Source organism: Plectropomus leopardus, chromosome 11 (assembly GCF_026936395.1).
Source record: "Plectropomus leopardus strain MGB_pleo_1.0 chromosome 11, ASM2693639v1, whole genome shotgun sequence".
NCBI classification, from domain to species: Eukaryota; Metazoa; Chordata; class Actinopteri; order Perciformes; family Serranidae; genus Plectropomus; species Plectropomus leopardus.
The window spans coordinates 10,735,824-10,756,122 of NC_142186.1; the positions used below are offsets into that span (position 1 = coordinate 10,735,824).

General features: G+C 40.5%; 2 protein-coding genes across 2 annotated transcripts; both read left to right on the plus strand.

The window, feature by feature from the left end:
• Window positions 1–12,356, plus strand: tbc1d31 (TBC1 domain family, member 31). Its single transcript, XM_042490575.2, has 23 exons — window positions 1–449; window positions 1,673–1,813; window positions 2,519–2,634; window positions 2,760–2,938; window positions 3,152–3,303; window positions 3,488–3,647; window positions 3,819–4,019; window positions 4,142–4,315; window positions 4,499–4,578; window positions 4,678–4,824; window positions 4,957–5,090; window positions 5,453–5,586; window positions 5,725–5,904; window positions 6,010–6,242; window positions 6,367–6,439; window positions 6,588–6,667; window positions 6,774–6,909; window positions 7,770–7,862; window positions 8,845–8,973; window positions 9,166–9,360; window positions 9,902–9,965; window positions 10,060–10,263; window positions 10,954–12,356. The coding sequence occupies exons 1-23, from the start codon at window positions 379–381 to the stop codon at window positions 11,106–11,108; spliced, it is 3,231 nt and encodes a 1,076-aa protein (XP_042346509.2). The 5' UTR covers window positions 1–378; the 3' UTR covers window positions 11,109–12,356.
• Window positions 12,357–13,756: 1,400 nt separating this feature from the next.
• LOC121945381 (uncharacterized) lies at window positions 13,757–19,244 on the plus strand. The gene is made up of 6 exons (XM_088083997.1): window positions 13,757–14,051; window positions 14,197–14,361; window positions 14,559–14,677; window positions 14,908–15,075; window positions 16,862–16,986; window positions 17,585–19,244. The coding sequence occupies exons 1-6, from the start codon at window positions 13,757–13,759 to the stop codon at window positions 18,981–18,983; spliced, it is 2,271 nt and encodes a 756-aa protein (XP_087940123.1). The 3' UTR covers window positions 18,984–19,244.
• Window positions 19,245–20,299: the final 1,055 nt, after the last annotated feature.

Genomic DNA, 20,299 nt, shown 5'->3' on the forward strand with positions numbered 1-20,299 from the left:
GACGTCATCTTTAGGCGACAAAATAACCGTCGTGAAAACAAGCACAAAAAAAAAATCTTCTGTAACTGAAGTTTGAAGAAAACTGCGAGCGTAGAGTGCGACAAGCTGTAAATGTACCGTGGAGCTCCAATACTAAATGGCGCTGAGCTGCATGGCTTCGTTGGCCGTTACTTAAAACTAAATACAACGTTAGTGAATGTTGAGCTTTCAAATTTGGCGCTGTTTGCTCCGCCTTTAAGAGAGTAGCCGGGGCTAGCCTGTTAGCTAGCGTTAGCCATGTTACTCGACACTGTAGCAGCAACATGAAGTTAGTTAAATAAGGAGGATATTCTATGTTTTGTTTGGGTTTGCTTTGAGTTTCTTCAAACGTATTTAAAGATGGAGGTGACAGACATCGGAAACAAAGAAGAGGGAAAAGTGTGGCATCGAAAACCAACACCAGGCAAAGGGTAGGTCTGTAAAAGCTAAAGGGTGCTTAATTAGTTGTCGTTTGCGCCTGATGCTGTGGGGGGAGACATATTTATCTGGATTATGTCGTAAAATGTACATGTAAAATATATTTCCAAACCTAAACTAACGTTCTGCAATGCAGGTTTGTACAATCACACTTGTTGCACTCTGACATTCATACCAGTATGAGCTGTAAACACTTGAATGGCAATCATTGCACTTACATTGTTATATGCTGTAACGTTATTCTGTAATCTAAAGGGATGCTTCCTCAGATTGTTGTTGTCCTTGTTAAGCCAATTTTATCATTGTGTGTTGTAGCCACTAGAGAGCAGCCATGATTCATTAAAAATGTGTTGCTTTCCATCCGAGTGAGGGTTTCTCATTTTAAAGGTGTGTTAATGATATCTTTATTCATATGGCACATTTAAAAGCAGAGTTTACAAAATGCTGTAACAAGCAAAGCAATAACCACACATTCCCATCAAACATAAGCAAGACAAAACTAGGCTAGAGTTAGGATAAAGTTAAAACAAGAGGACAAAAATGCACAATGTCAGTGTAAATAAATATAAATAAAAGGACCAAAAGCAATAGAATGACAAAATTAAAAGGAAATTAAATAAATAAAAAGACAATTGCACAGATAAGCAAGTCTCCATAAATGGCTTTTAAAAAGTGATTTAAAAAAAAGCCACGGATTCCGCGAGCCTTAACTCCTGATCATTCCAAAGCTGATGGGCCCTCATGGCAAAAGCATGATCCCCTTTAAATTTAAGCTTTGACTCTGGAACAGCCAGAAAGGCCCCACCAAAGGATCTAAGGCTGCGAGCTGGCTTATATGGAGTAAACATTTCTGCTATGTAGCTTGGGGCCAGACCTAGACAGGCTTAGATAAAATCTTAAAATCAATTCTAAAACGCACAGAATAAAAATTGAAGAGAATAGAAGAGAATATATCTTTATTGTCCACCAGGGTGGAAATTTATCTTTGGCCCACCAAACACAGAAGACAGCATAATAAAAAAGCAGACGAGCTGTTAGTCAAAACCATCACATTAACTGGTCATTAGAACACTTAACACACAGGGAGCCAGTGAAGAGAAGTCAGGATTGGGGTGTTGTGCTGTCGTTTGTAAAAATAAGAAGCCTAACTGCTGCATTCTGAACTAGTTGGAGGCGAGAGAGTGACCACTAGTTGTGTTATTTTTGTCTTCCTCAGTGTGTTAGTGACGGTGGTCCGCACTGCTCAACAGGCCAAGACGGTGCGATTCCTTCATGTGGCCTTTGACACCACAGGAGACTCCTTCCTGGCTGGAGATCATCATGGGAACATCTATGTCTTTGACATCAGTAGAAACAGGTGATAGGCTGTGCTCAAAAAGCCCCCAAATAATTTATTGTTTTAAGTGTTTGGTTATCACTATCATATATAATTATGATGTGCCTTAAGATAGTTAGCTACATAGGAATTGTGAAATATTCAGGATTATTATGGTCCACCTATTGTTATTACCATGCTTACATTTCTTATTAATAATAATCATAGACATTTATTGTTGACACGCCTCTTCTCTCACCTGAATGTTTCCTATTTAGACCATAAAAATGTGGTGATAAAATACTTACACACTTCCCATCTTCATCCCAATTTTTCTTTTTCTCTGCAAGGAAATGATAGTGTTCCAAATAATAATATATCTTCCCCTCTATTTAAAGGAGAACAAAATGAGCAGATCCTCACGGAAGCATTTTAATACTGTACAATTAAAATGCCTTTTTTGTCATGGCATGGTCACGTTAGACTTAAAAAGCAATCTGATGAAGGCTTAATGTTGAAACGCATTTAGATTGTTTCCAAGTCTAACATGCGAATGAAGGCATTTTAATTGTATAAAACAAGGGTTCCTTGGAGTTTGCTTGTTATTGTTTGAGTCCACATGTATCCTTATCTAAAGAGCACAAACAAACTTGAGTTCGTTTGAGGAGGATGCACTACTACCCCTAAAATTTTATACTGTCACATTTATCTTTCCTTGTGTTTTTCATTGCTTATTTCTTGGGTCAGATTTCGGCTGGTGCAGAAGACAGGGCAGGCCTGCACTGCTCTGGCATTCAGCCTCCGCAGGACCACAGAGTTCCTCGTGGCCATGGCTGACTACACCATCAAGTGCTTCGACAAAGGTCTGATGGACACATCCACACATTGCTTTGTTCTTTTAATGGTAATTTGCAGAGGTGTACTCTGTTTTTAGATTATTGTGAATTTTTCCACACAAGTTAATTTTCAATGACACATCTTTTTTTAGACACAAAGCAGCTGGTCAGCTGGATGCGTGGTCATGAGGGAGCAGTTTCATTCATCTCTGTCCACAGCTCAGGTCGCTACGCCATCACCACGTCCTCAGACACAGCGCAGCTCTGGGACCTGGACACTTTCCAGAGGAAGAGGAAGCTCAACATCAAACAGTCTGTTGGCATTCAGAGGGTAAACTTGCAAAATGACACTTACACATAGTAGTTTGGTCAAATCATGAAGGTAATTTTATATCCAAGGATTGATAAAGTTTGTAAGAGTTTTTTCTATGTGAGGTTTTTGGTTCATTTTAAGATGTTAAGGCTAAATGTCAAGTAAATGTATGGTCTACACTACATTTGTTATTCTTCTCATTGTAGTCATGGCATACTGTTTGTATTGCAGGTGTTTTTCCTGCCTCTCAGCAACAACATCCTCAGCTGTTTCAGTGATGATTCCATCTTTGCTTGGGAGAGTGACACCCTGTTCTGCAAATACCAGCTCCCTGTCCCCGACTGTGGACCCAAAATTTCCTACAAGGCCTTCGCTGTCACACGGTGGGTCGCTCACATCACAACCTCTAACTGGCTCAGCGTTTATGCAGCTTTCCAGTGAAGTTTTTCATGACTACAATTCCCACCTTGTTTAACCTCTAATCACTTTATAAACATAATAAAAGTTGAAGTAAATAGAAATCAGAGAGCTTCGTCAAACACCGATTCACCTGCCTTGTGTTGACAGTGATGGTAAGAGCCTTGCTGCTGGTGGGCGCTCCAACCTGCTGCACCTGTGGTGTCTGGACAGTAAGCAGCTGGTCAGGGTGATTCAGATGCCCACGCAGGTCCGAACTGTCCGACAGCTGGAATTCCTGCCCGACAGCTTTGATGGAGGAGCCAGCCAGGTACATGGACAGCAATACTCCTTTCATCTTCTCTCTTCTCCTGCTATGGGGTCTTGTTTATTTCAATTTTAGACATCTGTGACATCATTGTAAGAGGCCCTGTCTGTGCATATTAATGAGGCTGTGGTCTGTTTATGTATTGACGCTGTAAGTATGTGCTTATCTCTGTAGACACTAGGTGTATTAAGCCAGGATGGCATCATGCGTTTCATCAACATCCACACCTGCAAGTTGCTTTTCCACATGGGTTCCCACGACGACGCCATAACCACAGTGGCGGTCAGTCCTAATGGCCGACATGTTGTAGCCATCATGGATAATGGCAGCATCAACATCTACAGTGTGCAGAGTCTCACACAGGAATTAAACAAGGTGACAGTCAGTTGTGATAACAGCACGATGGACAAGGTTCAAGATTTTTCTCACTTTTTGATAGTGAGATATTGATCTGTATGGGTATTGATATTGTGCATGTGTGTCTGTCCCTCACACAGCCTCCTCCCTCCCAGGTGGCGGTCGTCTCTGGTGGTGAAGTTGATCAGGACTTGTCTAATATAAAGGTCAAGGTCAGGTCAGAAGTCGTTCAGAGGCCAGCAAAGAGCTTCGGTAGACGAACACAGGTGAAGATACTGAGACCTCCTGCTGGGTCTACAGCTGATGATAAAGAGGTGGGAACAACAAGCACCAAGGCTTCATTTTTTCCTTCATTTTTTTTATGTGTGGTGATGTTAAGTTCATTCCTCATAGAGATGCTCCACTGTAAATGTACGCAGTGTCCCCCCGCCCCCCCCTGAATAGAGGCAATGAGAGCAAAATTTAATAGAGAGTTAAGTTTTTGTGTTTATCAATAGAATGAATTACCTGCTGGTCTGAATAAGAAGAGACTGGTGGCTATGCTCAAGACTTTTGGAGAGTATCCTGCTAAATACAGGTAACGTTTAATTCCACAAGAGGAGGATTCATGAAAAATGCCAACTTTTTAACACTTCATGTAAGATTTACATGATTCATTTGTATGTACCTGTTGCAGGATGTTTGTATGGCGGTCTCTGTTGTGTCTGCCAGAGAACCATGCGGCATACAGCAGTCTGACTGATAAAGGCCTGCATTCGGCCTACCTCACTCTGCATGATAAATACCCCATCAAAAGTCACAAGCTGCAGAGGGGACTGCAGAGGTACTCTCACACGCACAATATCAACCCAGTATAAGTATCTTCTTCTTTCTGCTGTAATTTGGGGGCTTTTTCAATCTTGACTCGCATGATTTTCAACAAATCAGTTATTCGGTTGTTTCCTCCGCCCCACAGGGTTTTGTCTGCCTTAGCTCACTGGGCAGCCATCTTTGGCGAGGCAGAGTACCTTCCCCTGGTGGCCTTTCCTTTCGTCAAGCTCTTCCAGAACAACCCAATGCTCTGCTTCGAGGTGGTGGCCACTGTCATAGGTATGTCATGGTTGTATTTATGAAACACCATTCTCCTAGTAAGCACATAATTATGAAATTTTGGAAATTTCAAAATTAAAACACTTTTAGCTTTCCAGTGTTTTGGACTGCTGCTTTGAGTCCAGAATCCTTTATTCAGTTCAGGACACTAAGAATGGCACTGGTGAATTCATAAGCATGAAACCAAATAACATTGGTTTTCAGTGTTTTTTTTAGCCAAAGTCTAAGACTTGTGACACTTAATGGTCTGGAACAAATTCAGTTTTTTTCAATTGTGGCTTTGTTTATTCTGTATCTGCATATCTTGAGGCAAAGTCATGATATTATCAGTGTGTTACATACTCAGATGTTTGATTGTACAGTGAATTGGTGTCAGCATTGGTTTGAGTACTTCCCCAACCCTCCTCTGAACATCCTGAGCATGGCAGAAAACATTCTGGCTCATCATGACAAGGAGCTGCTGCAGCACCTGGCGGACTGTGGCATCACGTCACAGGTAACAGAAGCAGTACACACACAGCTACACACAACTCAAGGAACAGGGTGTATGGGTGGTCAGACAAGCTGTCCTGGAGCTCACTGTTTCACTCCTGTGTGATGCAGAGGTTTTATTGTGTATCTCTGTCTGCCCCAGCTCTATGTGTGGCCCCTGCTGGAGACTTTGTTTTCAGAGGTTTTGACTCGTGATGAGTGGCTTCGACTTTTTGACAACATCTTCTCCAACCATCCCTCATTCCTGCTCATGGCCTGTGTGGCTTACATCACCTGCTGCCGTGAACCTCTTCTGCTCTGCTCCCAGAAACAGGACTTTGAGGTAACTACCCTCTGAAGTTAAAGTGAGATCCATAGTCTGTCACTAAACCTTTCTGTCCTCCTCCCAGAAATATTCTCTCACATCTCCCTTTTGTTTTCCTCTCAGTATTTTTTCCACCATCGTAACAACCTGGATGTAGGAGCCATGATAAAAGAAGCTTACCGACTGATGAGTAGCACACCAGCTGACATCCATCCCAGGACAATGCTCTCTGACTTTATGCCACTGACCAAAGGCCAGTACCCCGTCTTCAACCACTACCCAGAATTCATTGTAGAGTACCAGAGCCGGGAGAGAGAGAAGATCAGACTGCAGGAGATGGAGTATCTACGCGAGAGGTGATATTGCTGATAGTGTGTTGACAGTGTTAATAAAATATGCATATTTATGTAGCTAATAATATATGTAAAAGTCAATGATGGGAAAAGATTAAAAAGATGAGATGTGTGTTTGTCTCATCAGGCAGGAGGTGTCAGCCCTGCGCACTGATTTTTTGCGACGCCAAGCTGAAGAGGAGGCCTATTATGCCCAGCAGGTAGAGATATTTTTTTAAAAAATATTTTAAGCAAATGTTTTGTCATAAGGTATATTTTTTGGTTTGCTCATATAGTTCATCTGTGTATGAAACACATGCATGGAATTGAAGTTAAGTGACCTGAATAGTTTGATTGATTTGAACTCAGGAGCTGCTGCAGAAGGCAGAGGAGCAGCGCAGAAACATCCTGGCTCAAGAAGAGGAAAAACTAACACAGCAGAGGGCAAAGTAAAAGCACAAAACACTTCACACCTTCATGGTTAAGTTATCAGACAGAAAAAGAACAATATGATTTAGCAGAATGGGTTGCTGACACTGCTTTGTCCCTCTGCAGGTTGGCAGCCATGAAGAGGGAGCTGAAGGTAAAGGAGTTGCAGCTGCTGGACGCAACTAAAAGACGTTTCCTTAAACACCAACAGGACCTGAGAGCCTCACAGGTCCAGCGACTAGAGCAGGAGATCAGTAGAAAGGTAAGCTGATGATTAAGATTTAAGGTAGTCTTTCTATAAATAGGTGCCGACATTAGCCATACCAGAGATCTGGGGCCATAATCACTAGCTCTGCTGGTCACAGTTAATCATCATTAAAGTGCTTGTCTCTTTAAAAAAAAAAAAAGTCATTTTTCTACCAAATAATCTGCAGTGGACTTAAAGGAAAATTTCACTCTTTGAAAAACCACCTTTAATAACAATTACTCATCCATTGTTACGATGAATTTGTGGGGGAAATTTTGATTTTCTCACATGCCTCCACAGTGAACTAAGAATTCAAAAACTGAGGCAATTCTTCATAATTTTATGTTCTCCGGGTCCTCCTTTAACTGTATAAACACACCTGTTTACGAACTCTCACAACTCGTACAGTATAATCCACGTCTCATTTATCCAGTCGCACGCTCAGTAATTCCCAAACAGCCTGTTCAGATGAGAAGCTAAATGGAAAGTGGAATTGAATATGGCTTCCTTAAAGCCAGCCAAAACAGTAATTGTACCTCGCTGAACACTGTAGCTGCAGGTCTACAGCTGCCTCGATCAGTCAGTTTGTGTTATTGTGTGACTTTGGTAAACCAAAACTAGTTCCTTAAAATCACGGGGCGCCCAGTAGCTCACCTGGTAGAGCGGGCACCAGATGTACAAAGGCTTTGTTCTTGTCACAGCAGCTGCTGGTTCGATTCCAACCCTCTGCTGCATGTCAGCCAAGAATTAAAAGTTTCTGGATACCTCATTTACCGTGGAGGCATACAAGAAAAACAAAGTTTTCGTGACAAATTAAATACACGACCTCCATGTCTGAGCACTAACCCAACAGTGACCCCCATGTTGTGCTACAGATGGATCTCCGGGAGCAAGAAACAGCTGCAGCAGTGCAGGATCTAGAGGTCCGACAGATGGAGCTGGAGGCTCAGAGGAGACGACTTGAACAGGTGATGAACAGCATGCAGTGCAACCTTCCTTCCTCCCAGCCAGAGTCCTCCGATTCATTTCTCCTTTCTTTCCTCACCATGTCTCTGAGATCGAATAATTATTCTTTTTTTAAAAAATGTTTTATTTTTTCTGGACAGATTTTTTTGGTACAGAATATACATTAATATAGACAGTTTAATTTCCCTTGGTGTTCAGGGTTTTTTTTTTATGAAAAGAAATTTTAGAACTATTAATAATGTAGGAGAGATCATGTGTACATATAAAAGCTTGATAAGCTATTTCATGAGGAGACTTGTCAGAGCAATTAAAAACTAATAAAGTAAAACAAAATAATAATAATAATAAGAAGAAGAAGAAGAAGAAAACGGTAACATAAAACAAGGCCATCCATCTAATACATTCCACAAAATATGGTCGTAGAGGATTTACATATTTTGCCCACTTGGTCCAGAGACTAATGTACATACTCTTCTGAAGGCGAAGAGAGAAAGTAATCTTTTCCATAAGATAAATATCATTTACTATATCTATCCACTCCTGTATTGTGGGGGGTTCAGGAAGTAACGAATAATTATTCTATTGATGATTCTCCTAAAATTAGAGCACATTTTGCAGTTAAAATACCTGTAAGCATAAAATGTGTTTTTTCAACTGGACATTGAATAGATCAAAATGTCTGACAATCATTTGCAGGTCAGCCTCTAAGTTTAGGAGTTTTTTGTCCCACTTTGAAACAAAATAAAATTATTGGCAAAGAAATCACTCACAGAATTTTTCCCAATTTAAACCTTCCCAGTGTTGTAGCCTCCTTTAGATGCCACCTTTAATACATATTTTATTCATTAAGATCATTGAATTTAAACACAGAGGTCCTTTGAATAATAAATATTTAGCTGATGTTGTTGTGTAATAATTGTGAGTCTGAGGTTGTTGTTTTTTTTTTTGTTTGTTTGTTGTTTTTCCCATGACTATGTCCCTCAGCACCTGTTTAAGGAGCAGGAGCGCATGGGACGGCAGGTTGAGGAGGTGGTGGATTTGAGGATGAGGAGGGCAGAAAGAGAAGATGAGCATTACACAGAGCTGCTACACCGCACAGAGACAAACATGCAGGTTTGTGCCACATGATGAGGAGGCAGCACAATATCATCAACATATGTCAGCACGCGATCTGAATGCACTCATAAATCTGACGTCACTTTACAAGAAACTGTCAAAACCACAACGCATGCAAACTCCAATTTTGGCACAGGCACTGGTGACCCTCTGGTCTTGTATCCATTAACTTTCTCAACACACACACAGGCCCTGGAGGAGTCACTGGCGGAGGCGTGCCAGCTGGGCTTGGAGTCAGACTGGCAGAGAGAGGTGGCAGAGCGCCTGCAGCAGGTCGATGCTGAGCAGGAGAGGAAGAGGGAGAGACTGGCAGAGAATCACAGGCAAACCCTGGCAGAGGAGGAAAGACTGGCTGACACCCTGAGAGACGTGGCAGGAAGGAAGGTGAGAACAACAACAGTGTGTTTGTCAACACTTCAACTTACATGATGTATTGGCTTGTCAATGTTCAGTCATTATAACATAATTTATGGGCTTTTCTGCTACCTTTTAAAATCGGTTATGACATGTCATAAGAATACAAAATAAGAATTATTTGCGTTCCTCAAGAACATCTCAGCTTACCATAAATGTCTGAAATATTTACTATGAAACATCACTAAAAACACTGATATTGATCCACACACCGGGAAAATTCACTGGTTACAGTGGCTAAGTGCAGTATTAAACAGAATAAAAAAGGGAACATAAGATACTAAAAATAGAGAAATTCGATTATAAATGTAAAAAATATTACCTGAATTAACAACTATCAACAGACTATAGAGTATACACATTGCACAATTTGTTTACAGTATTATTAGTTATTGCACAAACTATATACAATATTGCACAATATACAGTATTGGTGCATATATATGGGCCAGATTTATTTTTTATTTTTTACTGTTGACCAGTCAGAAAATGAGTACTTCTTAATTTGCAGTGGGATGAAGTGATGAGCACCAGAGCACAGTTACAGGAGCAGCGATGGCCTTCAGCAGAGACAGGTTTTGCTCCACACACACACATCTATCCATGTTTGTGCTGAACTGTCCATTATGCAGAAACGTATTTCATACTACAGTGTTTGCTTTTTATCAGACGGCCAGAGACAGACGGGAATAAGATCACTGTGTTCAACAAGAGGACTTTCTCAGAGACCAAGTGCCACCACTGCTGTCAATGTTGGAATCAACGCTGCAGGTCCAGCAGTCGGACTCAACTCTGCCAATTCTCCAAAGCAGGCAGGAACCAACATGGTGTGTCTGAACAGCAGCTCACCTTCAGAGAGCACCTCCACCATCTGTAAGTCTTTGTAAATATGGTAGTGTTTTCTGAAGGCTAATAAATAAATCCAAATCAACAACGCAGCGCAAGAATTTGTTGTGTTGGATGTGTTGTGGAAGTGTGATGAGGTAGTGATGCTGCTGTCCTACAATAAAGATCAATTGCAGAGACCACAAGATAAATTTAGCAAGATAACATGTTACCACTAGACAACACCTTACCAGGATGAGGATGAGATGAGTGTTCCTCCTCCTACTCTTACTCTTACTGTCAGAGGGGCCATTAAAAATATTGTTTAGTAAGAATATGCTTAAGATTAGAGCTAAAACTAACAATTATTAATTACAATAAATTAATCAATTAGTTGCTTGGTCAATAAAACAGTGAAAAAATAGAGATGATGTTTTCAAATTGCTTTATTGTTTGATTAACAGTCTAAAATCTAAAGATATTTAGTTTACTTCCATAATATAAGACTGGAAAAAGCATTACATTCTCAGTACTGGAGAAGCTTGAACTATTATATGTTTGGCATTTTTGCTTGAAATTTGACATATATGCTGAATAAAAAAATATTGCTGATTAGTTTTCTCTCTTTCAACTAATCGAATCATCTGTTAATTGTTGCAGCTCTACACAATGTGATCACTATTATCTTCTGTTTCTGTATCTGTGATGCTGCTGTGCCTTTCCTTTGTTTTCTTTCAGTTTCTCTGGATCGAGGCCGGGCCCAGCTGGACAGCAGCGAGAGACAACTACTGAAGGAAATCCGAGAACTGAGACAGAAACTGGCGGCCAGAGCCAGACAGGGCAGCTCAGCCTCCTCACAGTCTGTCCACACACTGTCCTCTGTCTCACAGTGACCACAAACTGCTCTCTGTCTTCTTTGTGTCACAGAAACATATTTTTGTCTCAAGGGAGCGACATTGACAATAACAATGACTCAGACTGAAGAACTGCTGCTGTTTACCTCTTTCCAAATCTTTATATACCATCCTTTTAACTGCAGACTATTAATACAACCGGACTCAAACTGCACATCATCAACTGCTATCTCATGACAACACATTGTGCATTAAAGGGACAGTTCACCCCCAAATCAAAGATACATATTTCCTTTTAACTGCTATTTATTAATCTAGGTTGTTTTGGTGTGAGTTGCTAAGCATTGGTGATAGAGGAAGCATGCATTGACTCATGGACCGAAGGCTCATGACGGCGCCGGATGTAAACATTGATGGTGTCCTTCCTGGCTGAGCTGGAGCGTTAGCCAACTCAGTGTTGCTAAGTGAGCTAGCAGTAGATGCACACTTCCTTCTGCGTGGTGTTAAGAGTTGGCAGCTGTTGTTTGGTAGAGAAAAAAAGTATGAGGTATAATAAGGTCATGATTTCTGGAAAGAGACATATCACAGAGCACCACAAGCCAAGTGCAACTCTGCAACTCCATATAAATATGTATTTTGGTTTTGGGATGAACACTCCCTTTAAGACATCAGTCCTCTGACTGGTATCCTGTAAGGACAGAAACTTTTAATTATTTTGGTTTTGACTGTGCTGTTGCTTCATGTGATGTGTACACGGTTTTGAAGCTGATGTCACTACTCTAAGATCCAAACCTACCATCACTACTGAGTGGGTTTTCTAAAAATATCCCAACAAGCAATAACGGTTTCACTCATTTTAACTCAATTCTGTCTGGGCCTTCTCCAGACACAGACAGTGGCCAGGACAGGGAAAAGGCTAATCTTGTATTACTGCGGTCAATATGTAGCCAGTGAATCTTACTGTGTGTAATCAAAATGACAAACTGATGCAACATACAGAATTGTAGGTACAATGTCTAACTGTGTGTGTGTTTCAAATGTGTGATGAAACATCTGTTAGTTGTTTAGTGTCTACAGTGCAGTTTAACATCTTGTGTCTGTGGTACATACAAAATTATAGCTCTGAATTTGTTCTATTTAATGTTCAGTTTCACACTTTATATTCATGGTTGTCATTTTTTAAATATTTGCTCTGGTGCTCCATTTTGAATTTTTATTCCAATGAATGATGTAATATTTTGTCTTATTTAAAACTGGGTTTGGATAAAATGTTTTTAAAAATCTTGATCCAACTTTCTGTTTAATTCTACCTTTCAAGATATACATGTGTTAGATCTGTTTTTGTCTTTGGTATTACACAGTGATTGCAGCAGTCATTTGGCTTGTTGGAGGTGAACTGTGCCTCACCTAAAAAAAGTGGACGAGATCAGACGGCAGCAGCAGGGGGACAGTGAGAAAGAGCTGCTGTCAATGCAGACACTTTTTAGCAGACTTCAAAGAATATACAAGAAGTCGCAGGTATTATATTTACAATCTGTTAGATCCATCTGTAGACTACCTGTAGTTTGCAGACCACATATTATTATTAATATTATTGTCGACCACACAAGATATGTTTGTTAACAGCTTAAAACCTCCATTGCATGGATCAAGTTGAACACAAATCTAATCAACATACATTGTGCAGCAAACGCCTGTGATTGAGTCTGTGCAGGCCTGGTTCATCTCAAACGAATCTTTTGATTTTTAGTACAGCTACTCATACCCTTGAATTAATGTAATTTATATTTCTTTCGGCAGGAAAGGGATGGTGTGTGGCAAACAGATGACATGCAATAAGAAACTCCAGTTCCCAGGGGCTTCAAGTACAGATTTTACCATATTTTAGGTTAGAAGTGTCATGTTTTTATTGGGCAGTTTGTGGAGTTTGTTTCAGGGTGTTCACTATGTGGCTGCTCATCTCAAGACAATAGGCAGTTTGTCTTTTGCCACCCATCTCTTCATAAACAACACACAGATCAGGTTCGACTTTGCTGCAGCCAAGGAATCCAAGTGTGTTTACTGTAAAACAGCTGAGAACCTTTGTGCTTCTGCTCACTGGGTGTGCCTGTAACTAACTGTCTTTGCCTTTGGTCCTATAATCATCCAGGTGTTGTTTGACATTAGTTGAAATGACAGCCATCCCCATTTCTGTCAATCATTCTTTACACTCCCTCCACCCATCGTTTGTCTGTCTTCACTTGCTATGAATCATCCTCAAGCCCCGGAAGGAAAAAGGGCAAAATCAGTTGTCATTATTTTCTGTCCTATCACTCTTAATTAACAACCACAGACACACACACACACACACACACACACAAAAGTAAAGGTATCTATTTTGAAGCCAAATTTAACATCTCACGCACGATGCTATGCACTTACCTCTGAACATATATTTTCTTCATGTATACATGCACTTACTTTCTTATGTATTCTGACTTTCAGCTCCATGTATTTGCACGGCTTTTGCTCCGAGCTGTCACCTCACATCACTTGTAAAACCATCTTTCCCCAAGCAGGGGCGGAGCTACTATTTTCTCTTTACCTTTCTGTGTGCTTTAACCAGTAGTTCTTTCATTTTTGTCAAAGAAATGCTGGTCTTTCAGGCTCTGAGGATCATACACAGCACAGCTGAAATACAGTAAGCGATGGATGACAGCGGCGTGTCTGTGCTGTGGTACAAGAGGTCAAAACCCCAGGGCAAGGTGAGGCGACGTGTTCAAGACCTCCGCATACCTTCCCCATCTTGTTATGATTATATAGCCAGCAGACCCGCGTTGGACCTGAGCCACAACGAGAGCGCTCGTCTTGCAGTGGACTCACTGCTTAACCAGGGCTTAGAGGCTTACCACGCAGTGTTGAATGCAGATGGAGAAGTGGACTTTCTGTCGGAGCTGGAGAAGACTTACATCCTGGAGAATGGGAGAGATGGCAAGACAGGTTGTAAATGTCTTTTTTTACATTGTGATTACACTGTGAATTTTCACAGTTTGTCCTACTCTTAGCAGCCTGTTTGGAAAACACAAAAATATGGACATAATTGCTGGTTGTATTACTTTTATTTATCATAGAATTTTGCTTTACACAGCTGATCCTGGTGCATCTGATGATGATGATGATGATGATGATGATGATGATGATGATGACAAAGATTTAGAGAGCTTGTCTGATGACTCCCAGTCTACCACACAGTGTCCTGCAGAGTCCACGGACAGTAATCCTACCTCAGGCTTGGAACTAAGCAGCAGAAAAGGTATTACAGGAGTAGAAAACATTTTATGGAAGCAAGCAAGGAATTTACTCTTAAGTGTGCTTAAATATCTTTTTCTTGATATCTGAGGTGTTAAACTCCTGCAGAGACTTTTGTGTGTTAGCCTAATGTACTTTGATGGCAAATCAGTATCTGTTCTCATTCGCTGCCACCTCTGATAATGATTTTGTCCCTTCCAGATGTGAAGCGCACTGATCTTGTCCCGGATGAGCCCAATGTTGTGGTTTATTTCCAGTCTGACAGCAGAGCAGCTGCCATGAAAGACCTGGTCCGAGAGTTCATCAGAAAGGCTGGAATGGTTTGTGTGGGTGTGTGAAGAGAACAGTTTGTGTGTTTTTCCTCATGTGGCTGCATGTTTAAAGGACATGCATGTCTGTACATGAGAGGGATGATAACAGATGTTGGTATCTTATGTGTAGATACACAGTGAGTGATATCTGTCTGTGCAGGTTTTTGCTGCAGTGACTGACACCTTTAGAGACATATGACTGTGTGTATGTGTGTGTGTGTGTGTGTGTGTGTGTGTAGGCCCTGGCCATAGTGATTGACAGCTTCACTGATGTAGAGCTGCTATTTGACCTTCTGGAGCTGAGCAAGAAGAGGAATGTGTCTGTTTATCTCCTGCTGGATGATCTCAACCTGAACCTTTTCATCAGCATGTGGCAGGATCTGAAACTCAACAGCAAAAACTTCCCTGTGAGTCCATTCATCTTCCTCTTTCCATCCACCTGCCTTTTCCAGTCTGGCTGCATTCTGTTTTTACTAAAACTTGCTTTTGAAATAATTGTTTGAAATATATTTTGCCGTCGAAAAACCTGTGAAGAAAAAAAAAAAACTAAAAAACATTTCATCTGACTTTGAGGAGGAGCTCTGGTCAATAAATACCCTTCTGTCCTCCATCCCTAAGATAAAATAATAAAAACTTTTTATCCAAGCTCTTCATCACATTTCTACCGAAAGGTCATCCAGCCACAATACATGCCGTGCCTTCCCAAATACCCTCACATAAACACAACAGTTTTTAATGTTAAAAACTCACAAACCCAAAGCCTCACTTTCTTAAAGAGTACAACAAATAAAATATAACCCTGGTATTTTGAAATGTATTTTGCTCAATTCTTTTAAGTTTCATGTTAGCTACTTTAACTGCGTAAACGAAAGAAAAGAAGGTGTGTCAAAGTTATTTTTTTTGAGGGGTTGTGATGTCAGCCTCATCCATCTTCATCAGTGTCATTAAGTCATCCTCCACTACCTAAAGAGCCACAGCTTTCCTGCTACAACAGCACAGATTACTGGCTTCCTGCTAGATGCAATGATTAAACATATACTTTACATAAGAAGCACCATAGCCAGCCTGTAGGTAATGGACATGCTGCAGTCTTGTTTCTCTGTTTTTAGCTCAAGTTGATTTTGATCTTAAGCAAGGCGTTGAAGCACAGGCGTGAGAGTCTGTGCTTGGAAAAGCAGGGGACTTTTTGAGAATACATTGCTGCCATTGATGCATGTAGCCAAAAATCACACCTAGCTGGACCTTACAAGGGAGCTACTTATTTAAGAAGTCACACATGTGAATCCTCTAGTTTAACACAGTCCAAAAATATAATTTAACATTAACACCTCTCTCCAAAATCCAAAAACTAAAGTGCTAAAATCAAATTTTTGATTTTATAAAGTCTGGAGCTGCTCTATAGTAAATGAATGGTCAAAGATATTCTTGATGACACTGTAAGCATATCATATAAATTTTCTAGAAAAAAAGCCAATTTGGGTATTAAAAAAGAAAGAAAGCAAATCAAACATAATGTGGTTCCACAAAATCCCATTCATTATCTATGGAGCAGCTCCAGACTTTGTACTTGAGACTTCTTTGGTTTCTGGCTTTTACAGAAAATAGCTCACATTTTCAAATATTGATTGAATTTTCCTAAGCTGTGGAAATAAAATACTGGAATTCTTAATTCCTATATGATATGTGTTCGCTTTTATTGTGTGCTTACTATAAGCAAAGCTGAAAAATATATTTTTAGATCACGGTCCAAATGTGTCACAGGACATTGTTATTTAAAAAAGGTACAAGGTTTTGTTGGGCTTCATCAGTCATTGTTGTGATGCACACAGTAAACATTTGAGCTGTAAATAACAGTGCTGTAGTATAATACCATTATGATGATGTTCAATATTTATTAACATCCTGTACTGAACTTTTTTTTTTCACTTTTATCCTTAGAAGTCTATTATTTGCTGCTGCAGTCACCAGCTATTGCAAAGACATTGTTTAGTGCAAAATAAACAGGCTAATGAAGATTATTTACCAATGTATTAATTTAACAAACAAGCCTGTCAAATCACCACAACTTCTCACTGTCTATAGCAAAGGAAACTTTTGTATTGTTTCTTCCAGTGAAAACTATAACTAATATGAATTAAACAATTGATTAATAATTGTGTGTGTGTGTGTGTGTGTGTGTGTGTGTGTGCATAGAAACTGTCAGTACGCAGCGTCGCTGGACAGACATACTGTGCCAAGACCGGCATGAAGCTGACCGGTCAGATTTCTGAGAGCTTTATCATCACTGACTGGACTGAGGTGCTGGCTGGCTCGTACAGGTACACACACACTCGCACACACACAGACACAAACACAAACAATCATAAACCGTATGTTTGCACATGAGCACATTCAAAGAGACAATCCTCTAAGATGCATGTTTGTGTTCTTGGAAATGTTTATCTAATGGTGTGCTGCAGGGATGACCTTTTTTTTTGTTTGTTTCTTTTGTCTTTTGATGGTTCCTTCATTAAAAAGCCTATGGAATTTTCCATTGGATTTTAGATTTTTGCAGAAAATAATCTCACAAATGAACACCACCTTTAATAATTTTTGAAGCCTAAATGCAATCACCAATAGTGAAAAGCAAATGTTAGCTAAGGCTATAATCGAACGGTCACATGACTTAATTTCAGTACCATAACAAGACTGTAAAGCCGTGTTGGACACGATGATGATATGTAGCGTCATTTAGCCACTTGTTGGCAGCTACTTCAAGGCATGTAAAAGCTTCAGATGACAGATTTTATGTTCATTCCTGTATTAGCATTCCTAGACTATGTCCACATAACTTTTGTCTCTACTCTTTTTATTTTTTGGCTGTACTATTTATGTGTGTGTGTGTGTGTGTGTGTGTGTGTGTGTGTGTCTCCTCAGTTTCTCCTGGCTGTCCTGGCAGGTCCATCGAAGTCTTGCTGTTCTTGTAAAGGGCAGCGCAGTCACACCTTTCTATCAGGAATTCCTCAGGCTACACTCAAGCTCCAAAACAGTCCCCGGCTTTGTCACTTTTATTACTGTGCCTCACACTCTCCCTCTGTATGATGCATTACAAACAGCTCAAAACTCTAACACTAATGCCAGTTACTCAAAATCACACCTGACCAAAACAATCTGCAACAGGACTCAGAATGAAGATGCTCAAAACACTCAGGCCAAAGAAACACTGAGGGTTTTATCCAGCCCACAGAGTGCAGGATGGGAGTGCAGCAGTGGTAATATTGAGCCTCTACACAGAGCAGACACTGGTACACTAGTACAACCTCCACAACAGCAACCAAAAACTCAACCACAGACGCTGCAGAATGTACCTGTGGGAAAGCCAAAGCATACAGTGGGAGCTGTCTGCACACAGCATGGTGCACAAATGCGTGTGAAACCTTTGGAGAAGAATCAAAACAAGATCCAGAGTCACTCAAACCCTCTGGGTCACACTCATGTCTCATATGTTCAGTCTCAGCTCACCAGCTGCATCACCATCCCCACTGCAGCGGAAAAAAATGCGAGTGCCCAAGAGTCACACCCTGCCTCCCCCACAAAAGGACAGCACAGGATTGTCAATTATCAATCGACTTTTAAGAAATATCTCGAGCACCATAGCGTGGGTACTGAAGATCTTCTCTTTCGTCAGATGAATAGGCACAGATTGACGGAGCCTTCAGGGATTGCTGCAGGTCTAAACACACAAAGACGACTATGGAACTACTCATTTCACTTTAAACCGACGGTGGACTTTCTGTCTGATAATCCCAAAGTCCTGTCTCCTTCCACATCACAGCAAAAGCAAGCAAAGATGGACATGCAGATACCTTTAACCCCCCCAAGAGGGCATACAACTGGGCTACAAACTAGAGTGTCCTCTATGGGAACCAGGAGGCAAGATCAGCCCCTGCGGCCCCACCAACCTTCCCTCCAGAAACACCCAGCAGCAGAGGCTCCACGTACAAAATCAGCATTATCAGCAACCCTAGCTCATCTTAAACCTCAGCTCCAGTCCGACTCCAAGCTACTCTTCTCAGGGACACATCTACAGCCCCACACCTCCCAGCAGGCCAGGCCCCCTCCAAGACTAAACTGGATGCCCCAGAGTCGCGCTGAAAGGCCTAAACCTGTGGCTCGCCAAACCTCCTTCGACACCACATACGGCACAGGACAGAAAATGGGCGGACAAGTGGGCAGCAGGCCATTTCACAGCAGCATGCATACATCATTAGGAAGGAGCAAAAGCCTGACCGACAGACACTCAGCGCGCCTGAATCCAAACATATGCAAAACGTGACAGTCTGACATTATGAATTATTCACACTAAACATTATAAATACGAAAATGTAATGTGTTCACTTGAAAAAATGTTTTTTCCTCAATCAAGATTAACAATCTAGTAAATTGTGTTTCTGAATTAACAAAATTATTATGGGATTAATACAGATGAGCAAACACAATTTTTTTCCATGAAAACTCTTCAGAAGTCTGAGATAATCCCCTTAATTTAGAAAATCTGCAGAATTTTTGAATGCATTATGTTTCCATTTATGTATGTACATAAACTGAGATGCTTGGACACATTTATTCAACCTCACACACAGGCGCAGATATAATCATAGAGGTCATCGAAATTTATGTTCTTGTGAAACAGATTAGAATATTTTATTGTGTAAAACTTATTAAATTCTAGAAAACTAATGGCAAATGCACTTTCCACAAAATTAATGGATTGTAAAATAGTTGCACTATATTGTGCTTTTTTAAGGGCATGACTTTAATTTGTAAAATAGGCAAGTGTTTTACTCTACCATATGTTTTATAATTTGATTTAAATCAGATTGTATTATGGCAGAATATTCAGGTGATTTTGTAGTGTTCATTTGTCCCCGCCCACCCACATAGGTGTTTTCAGTTATTAGCTGATTAGACCTCTGCTCAGGTTAATGCTAAGTAAAGTTATGCTGGGAATTATGTCACCAAAAAAAGGAACAATAACCATTATATCAGATACAACAGAACTAACAAAATGTGAAACGTCAATAGGTCTTTTTCTCAGAGGACACGTCACGGTAGGACAAGCACAGGTATGAATAATGAAATTAGTGATGGCTGAATGTAATTTAGCTGCTTAGATGTCAGGTTCACTCTCATCGAAACACTTGCTTACAACATCGTATCCATTGTAAGTGTTATTAGTACCACCTGTGCTTTTCCTGCTGTGAAAAAGGCCAATGATTTTTTTATCCATATAAAAAGAGAATTAAGTCCCCCATAATTGACTAACCTGTGTTATTTTATCATTACATTTGTACTCTGTTTATTATCGTATTCTGCTGCAAAAACCTTTAAGGCAACTCTGTTGCAGTGGAAAGTTTATTTTAGTGAATGAAAGGGTGCCAGTTGTAAAGGGCAATTCTGTGAATGCCAAATGTTGGAGGCAGATGGCTCGTAAACTGTGGAGATAAATGCATAAATCACAAGTGCCAACGTCTTTCACAGCAGACATTTTGACTTGTCAAAGCAGAGCATCAGGTGGAACTAATGACATTAACGATGGCTCTGCACAGTCACGCAGCACTGGAACAGGCTCACCTATGAAGCTGTTCATAA